The 18,866-nt window shown below is 32.0% G+C and overlaps 1 protein-coding gene across 5 annotated transcripts in view; it reads left to right on the top strand.

Moving 5' to 3' along the window:
- Positions 1–11,138, top strand: part of LOC139501721 (activated CDC42 kinase 1-like) — a 52,020-nt gene extending 40,882 nt beyond the window's left edge. For all 5 annotated transcript variants that reach the window (XM_071290864.1, XM_071290866.1, XM_071290867.1 and 2 more), the window contains 6 exons: positions 120–266; positions 634–728; positions 936–1,030; positions 4,777–4,873; positions 7,842–7,930; positions 8,299–11,138. In XM_071290864.1, the coding sequence (XP_071146965.1) occupies positions 120–266; positions 634–728; positions 936–1,030; positions 4,777–4,873; positions 7,842–7,930; positions 8,299–10,088 (2,313 nt within the window). In that variant the 3' untranslated portion in view covers positions 10,089–11,138. The remainder of the gene's footprint in view (positions 1–119; positions 267–633; positions 729–935; positions 1,031–4,776; positions 4,874–7,841; positions 7,931–8,298) is intronic.
- The last annotated feature ends 7,728 nt before the right edge of the window (positions 11,139–18,866 follow it).

The raw sequence follows: 18,866 nt of genomic DNA, 5'->3' as shown, positions 1-18,866 counted from the left end.
ATTATTCCTCAAAGAAGTTGCAATATCATGCAATTTAAAAATGTCCTCAAGACAAAATTTGCCAGTATTCATGCAATAATACAATATTATGACAATTATGTAAACTTTCTTTTTAATAGATCCTACATATGATTGATGTAGAAGGGAAGCGACTCCAGCGACCTAACCATTGTCCAAATGATATATACCAGTTGATGCTACAATGCTGGTCATACAAGCCACAAGACAGACCAACTTTCCCTGCTCTTAAAGATTTTCTTTGTGAGGTATGTTATAAAAAAGATATCTCTTGTCAGACAATGAATTATTGATCTTTTTTGGCAGACTATATTATTTACTTCAAATCTGTTACTCAATTTTCTTCCATATGTATACATAGTACTGTCTGTTTATTACAGTCCATCTCAATGTTTTTGGTTTAGATAGCTTACCATCTGTCACCTTAGCTTGAAACTTAGTACACATTTTCATCATGCGATTATTCTAAAATTTATGTAAGATTTGGGACTTGATGTAGATTTCAGGGTTTTCTTAACACAGAAATGTAATTGGGCCACCATTAAACCAAAATCTTTTAAACTTATTAGTTATGATGACATGCTGTAATTTTTCAATAAATTTGTATTTCAACAGGTCAGACCACAAGATGTGAAAGTTGTGCAGTCTTTTAGTGAAGAAGGAAAACTGAAAGTAGACGAGGGAGACTATATCACTATTTTAGATGGCAGGTGAGACAAAAGTTACTTCCCTTGGTGTCAAATTGGTAAACTAATATTGTTCACAATAATATACATATCACACATCTACAAAGGGTATATATATGTTGTAAAACAGAAAATCAAAAATGCAGTTGGTTTTATACTTTACAATTTTGCTCATTTTAAAACTTGATAGAATTGATTAAGAAACTGAAAATGATTTCTGATATTTTTCAGGCCAGACTGTTATTGGTGGAAAGGACAAAATAAGCGATCACTTGAAGTTGGCATGTTTCCAAGACAGTGTGTTGATCCACAGAGAAAATTAGCTCGTATGTAATGTTTGGCAATTTTCACATTTTTTTACCTTTTTTTGAACACAAACATATTCCTAGGATACCAATGATTGTTTAATTGGTAGTAATAAGTAACCTAGGATACCAATGATTGTTTAATTGGTAGTACTAAGTAACCTAGGATACCAATGATTGTTTAATTGGTAGTACTAAGTATAAAAGAGATGATTTTTCATTTCCTATTGTTAATTATCCATTTTTAGATGGTGACGTTCCCTTGTCACCATCTTATGGTGTTTATATATCTCAACTTGTACGATTCGCTCGTGTATGTAACAATGTATTAGATTTTAGCGAGAGAAATTTATGTATTACTGAAAAATTATTACACCAGGGTTTTCGATATCACAAACTGGTCAAAACATTTACTAAATTTTATCACCGGTATAAGGAAATAATTCGTAAATATAACTCTACATGCAGACATCTTATACGTTCAGGTATTTCACATCCAAAATTTTATGGAAATATTCTTTATAAAGCACAAAAATGTCAGTATTCTCCTCAGAAACTAACAAAACCTTTAAATAGACTTATTAAAAGGGGATATAGTTACGATACTGTTGTCAGGTCATTAAAGATTGCATATTTTGGATTTAACATTGATTCACTGATAGGGTCTTTGCATCGGAACTAAACACATTTATTTCTAAAAAAACAGTTGTTGGCATGACACGGGTTATGTTCTTCTCATATATTTTATGATAGTATGATACTAAACCCCTAACGGGAGGGATTGTACCTGATATTCATATGATGAAGACATAATCTTTCAATCAGTTTAATTGAGGTCTGGAGCTGGCATGTCAGTTAACTGCTAGTAGTCTGTTGTTATTTATGTATTATTGTCATTTTATTTATTTTCTTTTGTTACATCTTTTGACATCAGACTCGGACTTCTCTTGAACTGAATTTTAATGTGCGTATTGTTATTCTTTTACTTTTCTACATTGGCTAGAGGTATAGGGGGAGGGTTGAGATCTCATAAACATGTTTAACCCCGCCGCAATTTTGCGCCTGTCCCAAGTCAGGAGCCTCTGGCCTTTGTTAGTCTTGTATGATTTTAAATTTTAGTTTCTTGTGTATAATTCGGAGTTTAGTATGACGTCCATTATCACTGTACTATTATGCATATTTTAGGGGCCAGCTGAAGGACACCTACGGGTGCGGGAATTCTCGCTACATTGAAGACCCATTGGTTGCCTTCGGCTGTTGTTTGCTCTATGGTCGGGTGGTTGTCGCTTTGACATATTCACCATTTCCTTTCTCAATTTTATTAACCTAGGATACCAATGATTGTTTAATTGGTAGTACTAAGTAACCTAGGATACCAATGATTGTTTAATTGGTAGTACTAAGTAACCTAGGATACCAATGATTGTTTAATTGGTAGTACTAAGTAACCTAGGATACCAATGATTGTTTAATTGGTAGTACTAAGTAACCTAGGATACCAATGATTGTTTAATTGGTAGTACTAAAGTAACCTAGGATACCAATGATTGTTTAATTGGTAGTACTAAGTAACCTAGGATACCAATGATTGTTTAATTGGTAGTACTAAGTAACCTAGGATACCAATGATTGTTTAATTGGTAGTACTAAGTAACCTAGGATACCAATGATTGTTTAATTGGTAGTACTAAGTAACGTAGGATACCAATGATTGTTTAATGGTAGTACTAAGTAACCTAGGATATCAATGATTGTTTAATTGGTTGTACTAAGAAACCTAGGATACCAATGATTGTTTAATTGGTAGTACTAAGTAACCTAGGATACCAATGATTGTTTAATTGGTGGTACTAAGTAACCTAGGATACCAATGATTGTTTAATTGGTAGTACTAAGTAACGTAGGATACCAATGATTGTTTAATGGTAGTACTAAGTAACCTAGGATATCAATGATTGTTTAATTGGTTGTACTAAGAAACCTAGGATACCAATGATTGTTTAATTGGTAGTATTAAGTAACATTTTCACATTTTTTTACCTTTTTTTGAACACAAACATATTCCTAGGATACCAATGATTGTTTAATTGGTAGTACTAAGTAACCTAGGATACCAATGATTGTTTAATTGGTAGTACTAAGTAACCTAGGATACCAATGATTGTTTAATTGGTAGTACTAAGTAACCTAGGATACCAATGATTGTTTAATTGGTAGTACTAAGTAACCTAGGATACCAATGATTGTTTAATTGGTAGTACTAAGTAACCTAGGATACCAATGATTGTTTAATTGGTAGTACTTAGTAACCTAGGATACCAATGATTGTTTAATTGGTGGTACTAAGTAACCTAGGATACCAATGATTGTTTAATTGGTAGTACTAAGTAACCTAGGATACCAATGATTGTTTAATTGGTAGTACTAAGTAACCTAGGATATCAATGATTGTTTAATTGGTTGTACTAAGAAACCTAGGATACCAATGATTGTTTAATTGGTAGTATTAAGTAACATTTTCACATTTTTTTACCTTTTTTTGAACACAAACATATTCCTAGGATACCAATGATTGTTTTATTGGTAGTGCTAAGTAACCTAGGATACCAATGATTGTTTAATTGGTAGTAATAAGTAACCTAGGATACCAATGATTGTTTTATTGGTAGTGCTAAGTAACCTAGGATACCAATGATTGTTTAATTGGTAGTACTAAGTAACCTAGGATACCAATGATTGTTTAATTGGTAGTACTAAGTAACCTAGGATACCAATGATTGTTTAATTGGTAGTACTAAGTAACGTAGGATACCAATGATTGTTTAATTGGTAGTACTAAGTAACCTAGGATATCAATGATTGTTTAATTGGTAGTACTAAGTAACCTAGGATACCAATGATTGTTTAATTGGTAGTACTAAGTAACCTAGGATACCAATGATTGTTTAATTGGTAGTACTAAGTAACCTAGGATACCAATGATTGTTTAATTGGTAGTACTAAGTAACCTAGGATACCAATGATTGTTTAATTGGTAGTACTAAGTAACGTAGGATACCAATGATTGTTTAATTGGTAGTACTAAGTAACCTAGGATATCAATGATTGTTTAATTGGTTGTACTAAGAAACCTAGGATACCAATGATTGTTTAATTGGTAGTATTAAGTAACCTAGGATACCAATGATTGTTTAATTGGTAGTACTAAGTAACATAGGATACCAATGATTGTTTAATTGGTAGTACTAAGTAACCTAGGATACCAATGATTGTTTAATTGGTAGTACTAATTAATTCTTATTGGTCTATGTGGTAATGTTTTAGTGAATTTTATGCTGAAAATAAGAAATGAACTGATCAATAACATTTACTTAGGCAGATAATCATGTTTGAAGTGGGGTTTAAGATTGTGTAAAGAGGAAATGAACACTTTTCTATCTACAATTAGGACAAAGGGAGATAATTTGTTTTCAAAATTATGCTTTATTATTTTTCAAGTCTGAATTTCTCAACACACAATAAAGCAATGTTAACAAACTGATGACTCACATACACTATGTTTTTTTTTATGACCTAAAATATTATTTATTCTTCAGTGGTTTAGGGCATAATTGGAAATGAATATAAACAAACTATCTGGGAAATATTCTTTCTGAATTGATGATACATTTTGTTAACTGAATGCTAAATAGTTGGAAAATGATGTAAAATTACAAATTTTTTAAAAGAAAACGTTTTTCAACGAAGAACTTGTTTTCTAATTTCAGAGACAGATATAAGTAAACCATTAAAGAACAGTTTCATTCACACTGGTCATGGCGACCCCGGAGGAAAGTCATGGGGAAGTCCTACAGAGATTGATGAGTAAGATCTTAAACAGATTTATATAGAAATCAGGAGCTTTGGTATTATTACTGATGAGACAATCAGTATAGGCCAAAGGAAAGAGATACAAGCTTTGGTATTACCGATGAGACAACCAGTATAGGCCAAAGGAAAGATATACAAGCTTTGGTATTATTACCGATGAGACAACCAGTAAAGGCCAAAGGAAAGAGACACAAGCTTTGGTATTATTACCGATGAGACAAACAGTATAGGCCAAAGGAAAGAGATACAAGCTTTGGTATTACCGATGAGACAACCAGCCAAAGGACAAAGATACTAACAATTGACTATTTATACTTGTTTGCAAATTTTGTCAGTCATTACAGTTGGCCATCAGATCTTAACATGCAATATGCTGAAAACAAGATAATCTGTTTATTGTACCTTAAATTTAATAATTTTTCCACTGTCTTTAATTGTTTTACTGTAATGGCGCTGATATCTTTTTATTCACACATTATGAGGTTGCTATTTATTTTTGGAAAGATTAGAACTTGTTCTAAATCTTTACTAAGACACTGGCCTTCCTAACAACACGACAGGTTAGCTACTGTTACTAAATGTATTCACACTGAAATATAGTTCTCTATGGTTCTCATGTATGTGCACATAATACACATATAAACTGAAAAAAATGGGTATATTATTGGACCAGTTCATTCAAGAATGTATGTCATTAAGGTGTGTTGATAAGCAGGCTTTTTAAAAAAAACATTTTGATTAGGTAATTGGGTATTGATACAATACTAGTATGATTGACAACTGTCATTATCACTAAACAATCAGAAACAAGGTGGACCTTTAATCAACCTCAGTCTTACATAATTATACAGACCATTCAATATACATCTAATTCTTAATACACAAGTATTTGACCTCATAATTGAATACATAAACGTGTATATTAGATGTTTTATATATATAAGGATGATAGATTTATTTATTGCCAATTACTTTTGATCTACATTACATAAAGTGATTCTGTAAATTATATCTGAAAGATAAATGATTATTGGATTAACAAGATCTTTAAAAAAAAATGAAATATGAAAATATAAAAGGTATCCAAGTAAGACCTATAATTTACTTGATTAATTTCCAATAATCATCTGTCATTAATCAACGATTTAGATTAGTTCACTTTTTTTTTTATCAGGAATTGGCTTGAAACAGTTTTAAAATTTAAAAACTTTTAATTATAACAACCCATTGTTTATTAGTTAATTTCCCATCAATCATTATGTCTATTTTAGTCATTTGAATTTTTATTAGACGTGAATATATATTTTTGCAATCAAGAAAGAATCCACATTTCAATAAAATAAGTTTTTTAATTTGTTTATATTGAAAAAGTAGATTTTCAATGCCTGTGTTGAAAAATACTTTAAAAATGTTGAAAAATACTTTAAAAAATTGATCAAAAGTCTCTACAAATTTTAATTTTCCATGTCATATATATATAACCTCTGTTTCAACTTACAAAATGCCCCAAAACAAGATTTTTAGATTATTTTTGTCGACACTTTAAAGTTTTTAGCTGTTGATCTAGATTTTATGTCTTACAAGGATAGTTGGTAACATTTACTAGAAGAATTTTTGATTTGCAATTTTTTGTTTTTTTGAAACATGTTCAGAACAGGCAACATAATTTTGATAAGATTTAAACTGTAGTTTAAATAAAATTGTGCAAATTAAGAGACACATATTATTTAATTTTAGCTCATTTTATCCTCTTACTGGAAAAGCATGTTTCCTTCTAAAGACCTGCTGTTAATGCAATTTTCAGTAATAGTGCTTTATTAATGTTCATTTTCCCCCACCATACCTTAATATGAAATAATTCAAACTACTCTTCTAATCTTTCCATGCTTCTCCATCACTTTGATTACTCATTTCTCAAACCGTGATAAGATTACTAGTACTACAATACTGAGTGACAAATCAGAGTGATATAGGTGCAGGGAAGTATGAAGTATGAGGCTGGCACCCTCAGATGTATAGGTGCAGGGAAGTATGAAGTATGAGGCTGGCACCCTTAGATGTATAGGTGCAGGGAAGTATGAAGTATGAGGCTGGCACCTTTAGGTGTATAGGTGCAGGGAAGTATGAAGTATGAGGCTGGCACTCTTAGATGTATAGGTGCAGGGAAGTATGAAGTATGAGGCTGGCACCCTTAGATGTATAGGTGCAGGGAAGTATGAAGTATGAGGCTGGCACCCTTAGATGTATAGGTGCAGGGAAGTATGAAGTATGAGGCTGGCACCTTTAGGTGTATAGGTGCAGGGAAGTATGAAGTATGAGGCTGGCACCCTTAGATGTATAGGTGCAGGGAAGTATGAAGTATGAGGCTGGCACCTTTAGGTGTATAGGTGCAGGGAAGTATGAAGTATGAGGCTGGCACTCTTAGATGTATAGGTGCAGGGAAGTATGAAGTATGAGGCTGGCACCCTTAGATGTATAGGTGCAGGGAAGTATGAAGTATGAGGCTGGCACCCTTAGATGTATAGGTGCAGGGAAGTATGAAGTATGAGGCTGGCACCTTTAGGTGTATAGGTGCAGGGAAGTATGAAGTATGAGGCTGGCACCCTTAGATGTATAGGTGCAGGGAAGTATGAAGTATGAGGCTGGCACCTTTAGGTGTATAGGTGCAGGGAAGTATGAAGTATGAGGCTGGCACCTTTAGATGTATAGGTGCAGGGAAGTATGAACTATGAGGCCGGCACCTTTAGGTGTATAGGTGCAGGAAAGTATGAAGTATGAGGCGGGCACCCTTAGGTGTATAGGTGCAGGGAAATATGAAGTATGAGGCTGGCACTCTTAGGTCAGATTGTAGCTAAAAAACTCTCTCTCTTTTGATGATCTATTATAATTCCATAAATTCTGTCCTTTTGGACAAGAAGAAGATTCAGCCAAATAAATACATTCTTTATTTCAATTATTATAGAGTTTACTTGAGGAACCCTATGGAGCCTCCAGATCTTCATGGTACAGCTGAAAACCTAAAACCAACCCATCTTCCTGACAGAAATAAAAGTAAGAGTATTCTATGGATGATATAATGATATATAATTATTTCTTGGTTAAATGTTTTTTAACAATTGTTGAAGGTAGAAACTATTTATTTATTGATAAAAGCAAGCTATGAAAGGCTCCAAAATGACAAACTTGAAACAATTTAAACAAGAAAAATAATGTCCTTATTTAGGTACAAAATATGATATATGTTTTTGTTTGATCATAAAACTTTCACATATAATACATCAAGAAAAAAGTAAATATTTGATGCTTTTTTGTAATGGACAGAATTAGACTGCCCAAAATGATCATGTGTTGAAGACAAAATCAACTGATGTTTTCCTGTTTACTAAAGTTTTTAAAGATTTTTTGTGTTTCAATTTCAGAATCTTTCACTATCAACTCATCCAAGTTATTTAATTATTCAAAATTGGTGAATGACCGTGATGATAGTCCTGTCAAAAGAAAATCTTCTCATCATAGAGCGACGGCTATTGTGGCGGCAACAAGCATTCCTAACCCTTCCAATGCTCAATCAACAAAGCATCTGATTGATGACCAACCATTAATAGACTTGAGTGAGGATAGTGAAAACATTGATACAACATTATCAAAGCAGACAGCGCCAAGCTCTCTGTGTCTGCTAGATTCATTAATAAATTCAAATCCTTCTCATTATGGAAATCTAGAACTTCAAAAACCATTGTTAGACAATAAAAATGATCCATTTGATATTACTTCCCCTTACCGTGGCTCTTGTTCGGTTGGATACCCTGTTCCTAGGCAACAGTCTGACAGTCCATCAAAACAAAGACAACCGATTGTTTACAGTCGTAATCATTCTCAAGATGATAAAACAAAAAAGACTGTTAATGTTGATTCTTCAACAGCGTCACCTGGGGATGTGCTGCCACCTATACCGCCAAGGGGAGTAAAACTACTACCTCCAACGTCAACTCATTTAACAGACAAAGGTCAATCGTATTATTCATTACCGCCTAATGAGGATTCAGATCACTTGTATAAAAACATGTCCAATCAGTCACTTCATTCCTCAACAGTCCATGTGGTTAAGCCACACCCGTCATTCGAGACTTCATCATTAGAACATGATCAAGTGCAACAGACTTCTCTCTACCAGAAAAAATCAGACAAGGCTTTTGATTGGATAAGTGATGCTATTAGCAATTTTTCAGTTTCAAAGGACGAAAACAAAAGTCCTTGTCCTCTGTATGACCAAGTGCCTGATGAATGTCAGAATGGATGGGGATTTAATGATAAAGATTATATAAAACCACCATTATATGATGAAGTTCCAATTGAGGAACAGATTCAACCAAAAGTGAACAAAAATGTTTCTGCTGTTCAAAATGTTGATGATGACAATATTAGTTGGGATTCATTTGACTCGGATTTTGACGATGATGAGGTTGATACTGGCATGGCGGCATCAGCCCCATTGCCAATACCGACAGACCCTGATGCCCCACCTCTTCCTCCCAGAGATTATTTATCAAGTAGTTTAGACTCTGGGAGGGGAACTTTTCATAAAAAAGCAGAAAAATGTCGGATAAATCCTATCTTACAGGAAGGGAAACAATTGAGTCATACTCATTATTTTCTTCTGGCGCCACGAGAGGAAAATCAACAAAGGAAGCAGAAACCTAACACTGCTGAAATAAAACCATTTTCTGTTGACGGAACACAAATAAATGATAACCACCGAAGTTCAACAGGAAGTGAATATCAAAATGTTCCAAATTTAAGTCTTCCTGGAAGTAGGTTGTCGTCTGCTAGTGATGATTTATCTTGGATGAAACCGGTAGATAGTAATAGAAAATCAAGAAAATCTTCAGCACCTTTGAACATGCAAAAATCTAGAAAAGTTCAAAATGTTGAATTCCTTTCTACGTCTCCCAGAGAGAAAGTTTTTTCCGTTATGAACTCTGTCATTGGGGTCACTGATGAGGAGTGTCATGCGGCATTGTGCCATGCATCATGGGATACTGAAAGTGCAATAAGATTTTTAAAAACAGAACAGTTATTTCGTCTAGGAATAACACGTAGAGAAAAATGTGAAAAACTGCTAGATGCATTAAACTGGAATCTTGAACTTGCTAGTTCAGTATTATTGGATGATGTTAAATCTCCATATTCAATGGAGTCACAAGTATAGTTCAATGGAGTTGAATATTGATATTACAAGTATAAGCTTCACAAAAAGCTTGTCTGGCACCTTTATTTATTATTATATATGTTTTTACATTCCCTCTCTAGAAAACCTAAAATCTTTTTTTTAGCTTGAAATTTTATAAATTTGACAAATAAATCATTAAGTTATTGCATAAACAAATATTTCTTGAGGTCTGGCAACCTTTTTTTAAAGCTTATACTTTTTTAAAGACAGAAAATACTCTGTAATATTTGTGATTCAGACATCCGTTGACCCCTTAGTCAAGTGTTTGAGAATATATAATTTTATTTGAAAATAATTTAGTTCAGACTCCCTTTATGTGCGGTTAAATTTAAACAAATAACTTGGAAGATGCCTGCAGATGTTGTTCAGATTTTTTGAACATTTTTATATTATAACAACAGAAAATGTATTTCTTTCTGGTTGACTGACTAGTGAAGAAATAAAGTCATTTTAAGATAAGGGATATTTTTGTCATAATAACACATTACACATGTTATATATTTCAGTCAAAATGCTTGTTTTTTTTCTCCACAAAACTGACCTCATTTTCCATTGCATGTTTACATCTTTATTTTTCAATATATATAAAGCATTTGTCAAGGTCATTGTTTCATTGGTTCTCATTTTTATGTACAGAAAAATTTTGATGTACAGGAAAATTGAGGAGGCAGCAGATGGCCATGTTAAAAACATCTTCGTTCAGTTTATTACCAGCACAAAGATCTTAGGACAACCCATTCAAGGTCACATATCATTTACCACTATCATGATTATACATTACAAAAAAAAATGTTTAGTCAGATACTACAAGTTTCTTAAAAGATATTATTAAGTTTAAACAAAATATTACAGTTGTTTGAGTTTTTATAATCTTTGAAAAATCCCAAAAGATGAAAGGATGAAGATGTTTGACCAGAAAAAAATTGTGACTCGAAAATGGAAGGGTAGTGAATGGAAACCTAATTCATGTATGTTCTTTTGTTAAGCATGTCAAGATTGTCTTTTCAAATTCAAACACTCTGTTTCAAATTTAAAAAAAACAACTTGTCTTTCTGACAATATTTTATGATTTATATCATGTATATTGCCTTTATTAATTGTACTAATCAATTCTTTTTGAAGTATAAAAAAGTTTTAATACTTTTGATTTTTGACCAGGAAAATCATCAATTTACATTAGAGCCAATCTTTTTATGCTTAAAATAGTTCTATCATTGTCTACATGGTCTATGAACAGAAACAAGTTTTGTGATTATATCTGACATGTCGGAAGGTGTTGAACATGATTTTTTAGCAATTTTTTTTTAAGAATATTATTTTTTCTCTTGTTTCTCAAAGGTTTGGAATTTTAAAGACATGAATATTGAGCTATAACATGTATAACTATTCATTGAAATTTTAATTCTTATCTCATTTTTAATATATACAAGATATTTGTAAACATCATGAACATGGTAAAATCTCATCAAAAATACTAAACTAGAAAACAAGTCATTTTTTATTGTGTATATACATAGTTAAATACTGTCAAGTGACCAACTATTTATTATTATGATAGTTTACTCTTTATTGAGGCCAGGTTTGATATTGATTACAGAAATTTCTGAATTTTATTACAAATGAATCATATTGTTATGCCTAATGAATTATTTTTACAATGCAGGGAAAGAAGGGGGCATTATATTTTCTGGTATGTTCTTTTCAGGTAAAAGTTTTTGGTCCAGATAGTTGACCATGAAAGTGTCATGATTGTGGTCATATCAACTTGAAACTTATAGATTACAGATGTTATATATCTGTTAACTTTTAAAATAGAATGCTAATTTCAGGTTATGACCTCCATTTTAAGGTTCACAACCAAGTAATAATAATTCAAGTGATGCATGGTTTCCTTTGGGCCCATATTTTTGTTGTAAGGTTGGCTGAATCTGCTAAAATTTTAAAAATTGTACTTTTAACAGAAATCAAAATTTTATAATTATAATAATGTTAAATTTTGTATAAATTGTTATGCTTTGTCAAATTGTATTGAGTTTTTATGTTGTACAGACAGAATTTTAATTTTCATTTATTGCACAACAAATTTAAATTCAAATATTTTATATTATTATTTTTGTTAGTATATATGTTATTCTCATATTTAAATATGCAGTCATATTTAATTACCTAGGAATAAAAATGAAAAAATTAGTTATATTTATTATTATGATATTGTTTGTGAAGGAAAATGCTGGACAAAGGTCAAACACAGACAAACTGCATATTTACATACTGCCAATTAATGTGTGCATTTAATATTTCAAATCCTTGACCTCTGCCAACACACATTAAATCTAATTAATGTGATTGTAATTTTTTTAAAGAAACAACACTGAATTTATGAATGCAAGTTATTATTGTTTTGAACCTGATACTGTTGCTTTTCTTGTCACATGTAACCATGTCAGTGGTGTTGGGGTATATGCTGTCCTTGAGGTTGGGAGAAAAATGTGTCTTTTAACCCAAGTCAAGTCAAGTTAAAGACTTTGAAATTGGTATTTGCTGGTTACCTGCTAAGCACACAGCATTAAACATGTAAAAGATGTAAGTGCAACGACTGGTCAACTCTGAGTCAGAATAATATGTCCTGGTAGGGTAACATGTTTTCCTGCAATCTGTTACCTTGTGAACTAGTATGGTAAAAATCCTGCTCAGCTGGTCTGTCTTGTAAAAACTAGGGTAAATATTCATATCACATTTACATGTTGTTGTTCTGAATATGCCTATCATTTGCTGGTAGGCATTAAACAGCCATTCATCATCACAATCATCACATGAATGAAGTTTTGGTTTAAGTCGCACCTGGAACACACAAAAACCCCTTAAAATTGGAATTAACTGCTTACATGTATCTGCTAATCATGCAATGTTTCGAGTTGTAAAGTGAAGACTAGTTGACTTGAAATTAAAAGAATGTGTCTTGGTATGATCACATGTCTTCCTGTGGATCTTAACCTTGAAAAATACAAAAATGCAACTTGACATATTGGTCAAGTTCAAAGCAGGGTTTGTTCTTGTTTAATTTAGGTGTAGATCTCCTGAATTTACATTTAATAATTTTCACTGAACATTTATGATTCACCAAGCACTATTGCAACTGCTTTCATGTGATTAAAAAAGGATATTTTTTAAATAACATATAAAAACAACTTAAATAATGAATATCTTTTGGTGAATTTTGCCCTTCTTTCGTTTTAAGCAAACACGTGCACAATGTCTAGACCATCAATATATATCATGATATATGCACTTCCCCTAATTAAAGAAATGTAACAGATCAAACCTTTTATTTAATATACATACTGTTTTGGTGGAGTTCTGTGATTTATTATAAATGTTTTCTTTTTTTGCTTTTTTGTCATATTACTGACTTTCAAACTTTTACTCCTATCTCTCTCTCTTTCTTAATATCTCATCTGGTATCACTTTGTGTCTGTCCTTCTTTACACTTTTCTTCTAAAAAAAACTTCTCTGAAACTACTCAATGGATGGAATAAAAAAAATTGTCTGCATTGTCTATAGAATGTTTGCTGTCAGCATGTACTCTGAAAATTACAGTTAATTTCTCAACTTGTTTTTTTTCGCCACATTTATGGGTATTATGTTTTCTGGTCTGTTCGTCCATTCGTTTGTTCGTTTGTCCGTTCGTCATTTTCGTTCATCAAAGTTTTTGGTCGAGGTAGTTTTTGATGAAGTTGAAGTCCAATCAACTTGAAACTTGGTACACCTATTCCCTATGATATGATCTTTCTTATTTTAATGCCAAATTAGAGTTTTGACCCAAATATCAAGGTCCACTGAACAGAAAATGATAGTGCGGATGGGGCATCCGTGTACTATAAACACATTCTTGTTATTTGTTGTCTTTGGAAAATCGATTCTTTTGAAAAACACCCTTTTGCAGATGTCTTGATTCAGTGGCTAAGATAAAAAAAAAATTAAATTATTATTCAACTTTCGAATTGCAAGAAAGTGTAGAATGTTAGAGTGTCTTCTAATTTTTATTTATCAGAATACCCCATATTGTTGTTTCAAAACCAACAATACAGTATAAAAGAAACAGCAAAAATAAGAAAAGAGAAAAATAGGCTAAATATATAAAGAATAAGAAATAATAGGTTGTTACAACATAAAGAATAGAGAAAATAGGCCAAAGAATACAGCATAGTGAAAAATTTGATTAATGAATACAGAATGACCTACCCTTGTTCCTGTGTGTGGTTTCTGTCGAACCCATAATGGAATAAACACGTATATCTGAAACAGGAATTGACATATTCAGACAGAGCTGCCAACTTCACACTGGCCTGTCAAATTGGCAGCCCACTGTACTCAAATTTGAAACCCATTCAGCAATATTGTGTTATATTGAACCAGCAACATGTCTATCAGATGTTAATTCTTAAATAGAATTCAGGTAAAGTAGTCCATCAGCAGTAATATACCTTTACGATATGTCAAGCTGCCAAAATAAGGCAAAAAAAGGAGAACATTTTGGTGCATAAAAATACAAGTTTAAGAATTTTGAAAAAGGCTTGAAAATCGAAGAATACAGCGACGAAGAAGCACCCATACATACCCTTGTTCATGGACATCACGTGCAATGTCGTAATTTAAAAATTGATTTGATACCAAATACTTTTTCAAGACGGGTTTGTATTTGTAGACTTTTTTTTATGTGACTTCGATTTATTCTAATAATGGGACTATGAAAGAAATGCATGATACAGACACGCATACTTTAGCTTTAGTTTTAATTTATAAAGGGTTTATATATGTATAGTTAAATTCTTGAATAAGATACGAAAAGGATACATCAAGCGAAAAAGAAGATAACTCTTGTAAAGGAAGATACCAATAACATTAACGGTACCAATTGTCCTGCACCAGATGCGCATTTCGACAACACATGTCTCGTGGCCAAAATATTTGAAATCCAAAACTTATTTAAAAGGCGAAGAGCTATAATCCAAAAGGTCCAAAAATTATTGCCAAATCCGTGAAAGGAATCAGAGCTTTGCATGAGGAGATACATTCCTTAATTTATAATAACTTCTAACATTTCGTAACAGCAAATTTTAATGACACAAAAAAAATCGTACTTTCATGCCAGTACTGGCCACTGGGCTGGTGATACCCTCGGGGACTAACAGTCCACCAGCAGAGGCATCGACCCAGTGGTAGTAATAACAACATTAACGGTACCAATTGTCCTGTACCAGATGCGCATTTCGACAATAGATTTCTCTTCAGTGATGTTCAAATGGATATTCAAACTTTTTAGTAATGTTCTATTGTATTGTTAGTTTGTGTATTTCATTATCCTGAATGTTTTTTCATATGATGTTGTCATTTTTGTGTTATATTTAACATTGCCGTAAAAAGCGGGAGGTATGGCTAGCTACAAAACCAGGTTAAAACCACCATGTTTTTCTTAAAATGTCATGTACCAAGTCAGGAAAATGGCATTTGTTATCTTATAGTTCGTTTCTGTGTGTGTTACATTGTCGTTTTGCACTTTAGTATATCTGTGGTTCGTTGTTTTCCTTTTATAGTTGATGAATTTCCCTCAGTTTTAGTTTGTAAGCCGGATTTGTTTTCTCTCAATCGATATATGACTTTCGAACAGCGGTATTCTGCTGTTGCCTTTATTTACCGACGGTGATTTCATGCAATCTAACTTGGTCCACTTGTAACAAATGAGATGCGTCGGATGTTATAATTTACATAGTGTGCTAGTGACACCCATATACTAGTATACTGTATTACGTTACTAGCACACTGTGTAAAGAATTTATCTTACCGACTATATTAACGTGTTAAATTTAGGCTAGTGACATATCAAAATGTTAGTATTAAGAAACTAATTCCATTGATCATACAAAAATAGAAGCCAACAATAACAACTTGTTAGGTTTAAATGTGTTTTATGAATTTATTTCAATCTTAATCACGAATTTCTTTGCCTGTTAATGCCTTTAAGATTTTTTCAGTACCGATTGTTTTTATAAAGGGACGTAACACTACTACTAACCGTGTATGAAATAAGCCCCGCCTCCCTACTAACCTAATATGAAATATACACGGTCTTCACGCGGACGCTTTTAACCAATCATATTCCTTGAAATATTAGGAGGTATGATAAAAATGTATATCAATACATCAGCTATATTATGTCGGGTCGAAACAATCTGTATGAATAGACTGTTTGAACATGTAATTGAAGTTAAAGCCGTATACAACAGACATAAATTCACCTTTTATTTCGTATTTGAATGTTCTGATATCAATCATAGTCTAGTGTATGTACAGGTATATGTGCACTTGCATGAGCCAATTTCTATCTGACGTAACTCAAATGATAAGATATAGATACAATGACGCTGACCACGAGACCATTCAAAACTGCTTAATCATCGTTAATTGTTGTCTGCAGATGTCGTTTGGTTATTTCATCTCATTGACGTATCAATCCAGCATCTCCTTATATGAATAAATGTATACTGTAAACATTTTCATTTATCGCAGGAGTAAGCAAAAAAAAAAAAAAAAAAAAATAACTATTGAAGAATATTGAAGAAGAAAACAATTACAGGATATAAATAAGGAAGTCGAGATAAAAGGGAAAAAAAACCCACCTAAAAAATCGAATAAATCTCCTTTATAGAGTATCTTAAGAATACTCAATGATTGTTCATCAAAAGCGTTCTACCTATGAAGATGAAATAACAAAACCAGTCAATTGTACGCAATTTCCGCCAATGCTTCATGAATATTGATGGTTGATGCGTGTCTTTTGTACGCCAATGTAACGTTCTTCCTAGTTTCATGAATATGACAAAATTAGTCGATAGTTAAATGAATAAAACTTATTTAATTGAAAATTGTCAGTATTAAAGATTATATTATCGATTGGTATACTTTTTAGATAGTTAAAACAACAGGTTCATATAAACCAATATCATATCAAAGTTCTCATGTACAGAATGGATGCATGTACTCTAGTACTAATATCAGGTATGTTTAGGGAAATAAAGGTTTGACTCTCTTTTTTTCAGAACTTTATATTAAAGATATCTATTAAAGCTATAGTAAAGAGACTTCGTAATTTCTTTTATGTATTATGTATTATTAACTTTAAAATAATTGCAAATGCTAAATGTTTTAATATGTATTTATTTAAACTTGAAAACAAAACCGTCTAGAGATAAACAATTTGTAGCTCTTTATTTCCAAAAGTCCCAAAGATTTTAATAATGAATTACTTTTTTTTAAGACTTTGTTATATTATAATAAACTCATCATAGATACCAGGATTAAAATTTTATATTAACGGCAGACGCGCGGTTCGTCTACACGGGACTCATCAGTGACGCTCGAATACAAAAATGTTTAAAAGACCAAATAAAGTACGAAGTTGAAGAGCATTGAGGACCAAAAGTTCCTAAAAGTTTTGCCAAAAACAGCTATGGTAATAAATCAGACTTTAATGCTTTTTTTACCCATGGAGACTTGAGGCTCAAACCAAAATCACAATTTGAATCAAGGTTTTTTTTTACAAAAAAAAATCTATATATATTTAAGAAGATATTAGTCTTTTGATCTTTTTATAATGAATAAGCTTATAACAAAATGTGACTGTTGTATCACTAATTTTGAATTGTTTACTTATTATGTTTTTATTCTCAATATAAAGGAATTTTATACAACTGAGAGATTTAGCAAGCTATTAAACCAGGTTTTATTCACCGTTTTCAACATCAAAGAATGCCTGTGCCAAGTCCGGAATATGACAGTTGCTATACATTCGTTTGATGTGTTTGAGCTTTTAATTTTGCCATTTGATTAAGAACTTTCAGTTTTGAATTTTCCTGGGAGATTATCATTTTTGATATTTTACTTTTTTCAGACATCAATGACAACATATTTGAACCTTATCGTACACATTTGCGCCTCCAAATGTTTACATTCTAAACATCCTTGGTATTTAACTGTCGACATTGGAGAAATTTCTAATGATTTTTTTGGAAAATAAGTAAACCAACTTAATTTTAATGATGAACAAGAAACATTGTGTTATAATTTCTTTGACGTCCCCAGGTTTGGCCGTAAAAGGATCTACTCCCCTTTATGCTGCATCTAATTAAACTCATCATCGATACAAGGATTTAAATTTTGTAATTGCGCCAGACGTGTGTTTCGTCTCCAAACAACCCATCAGTGACGTTTGAATCCAAAAAGGTTCAAAAGGCCGAAGTTGAAGAGCAAATCCTAATAGTTTTAATTGCAGTTCTAAGTTCTCTTCAGCCTTTATTTATTAGAAAATGTTACGTGTTTTTCAATCTTGCGCTTTCTGTTAAGTATCTGTGAACTATTGTGGTATTTGTTTAAGACATAATTTTGTTATATCTTAATCGATAATTGTTTCATAATTGTTTTGTAGTTTTATATTGTCAAAACAATAACGAGTCCTCTCTGCTGGTTAGTAAGTTTCTGAATAGTATAAACGGATTATTCATCCTTTCATCTAGACTGATATAAAAGTATGAAAAAAATATGTAAGCTACGGTTGGGGAACCGATTTATTTTATTTAAATTCAACTATATACAAGGACGGTGGAATATTTACAAAAAATTACACACTTTATTTGTAATACACATTTTAATGATTTCATCAACGCTAACGTCTTTCAAATTCGCACAAAAAGAGGGGCGAAA

The sequence above is a fragment of the Mytilus edulis genome, chromosome 13, assembly GCF_963676685.1.
Source record: "Mytilus edulis chromosome 13, xbMytEdul2.2, whole genome shotgun sequence".
In the NCBI taxonomy this organism is placed as follows: domain Eukaryota; kingdom Metazoa; phylum Mollusca; class Bivalvia; order Mytilida; family Mytilidae; genus Mytilus; species Mytilus edulis.
Note: the sequence above shows the minus strand (reverse complement) of the source record. Positions and strands in the feature narration are given on the sequence as shown.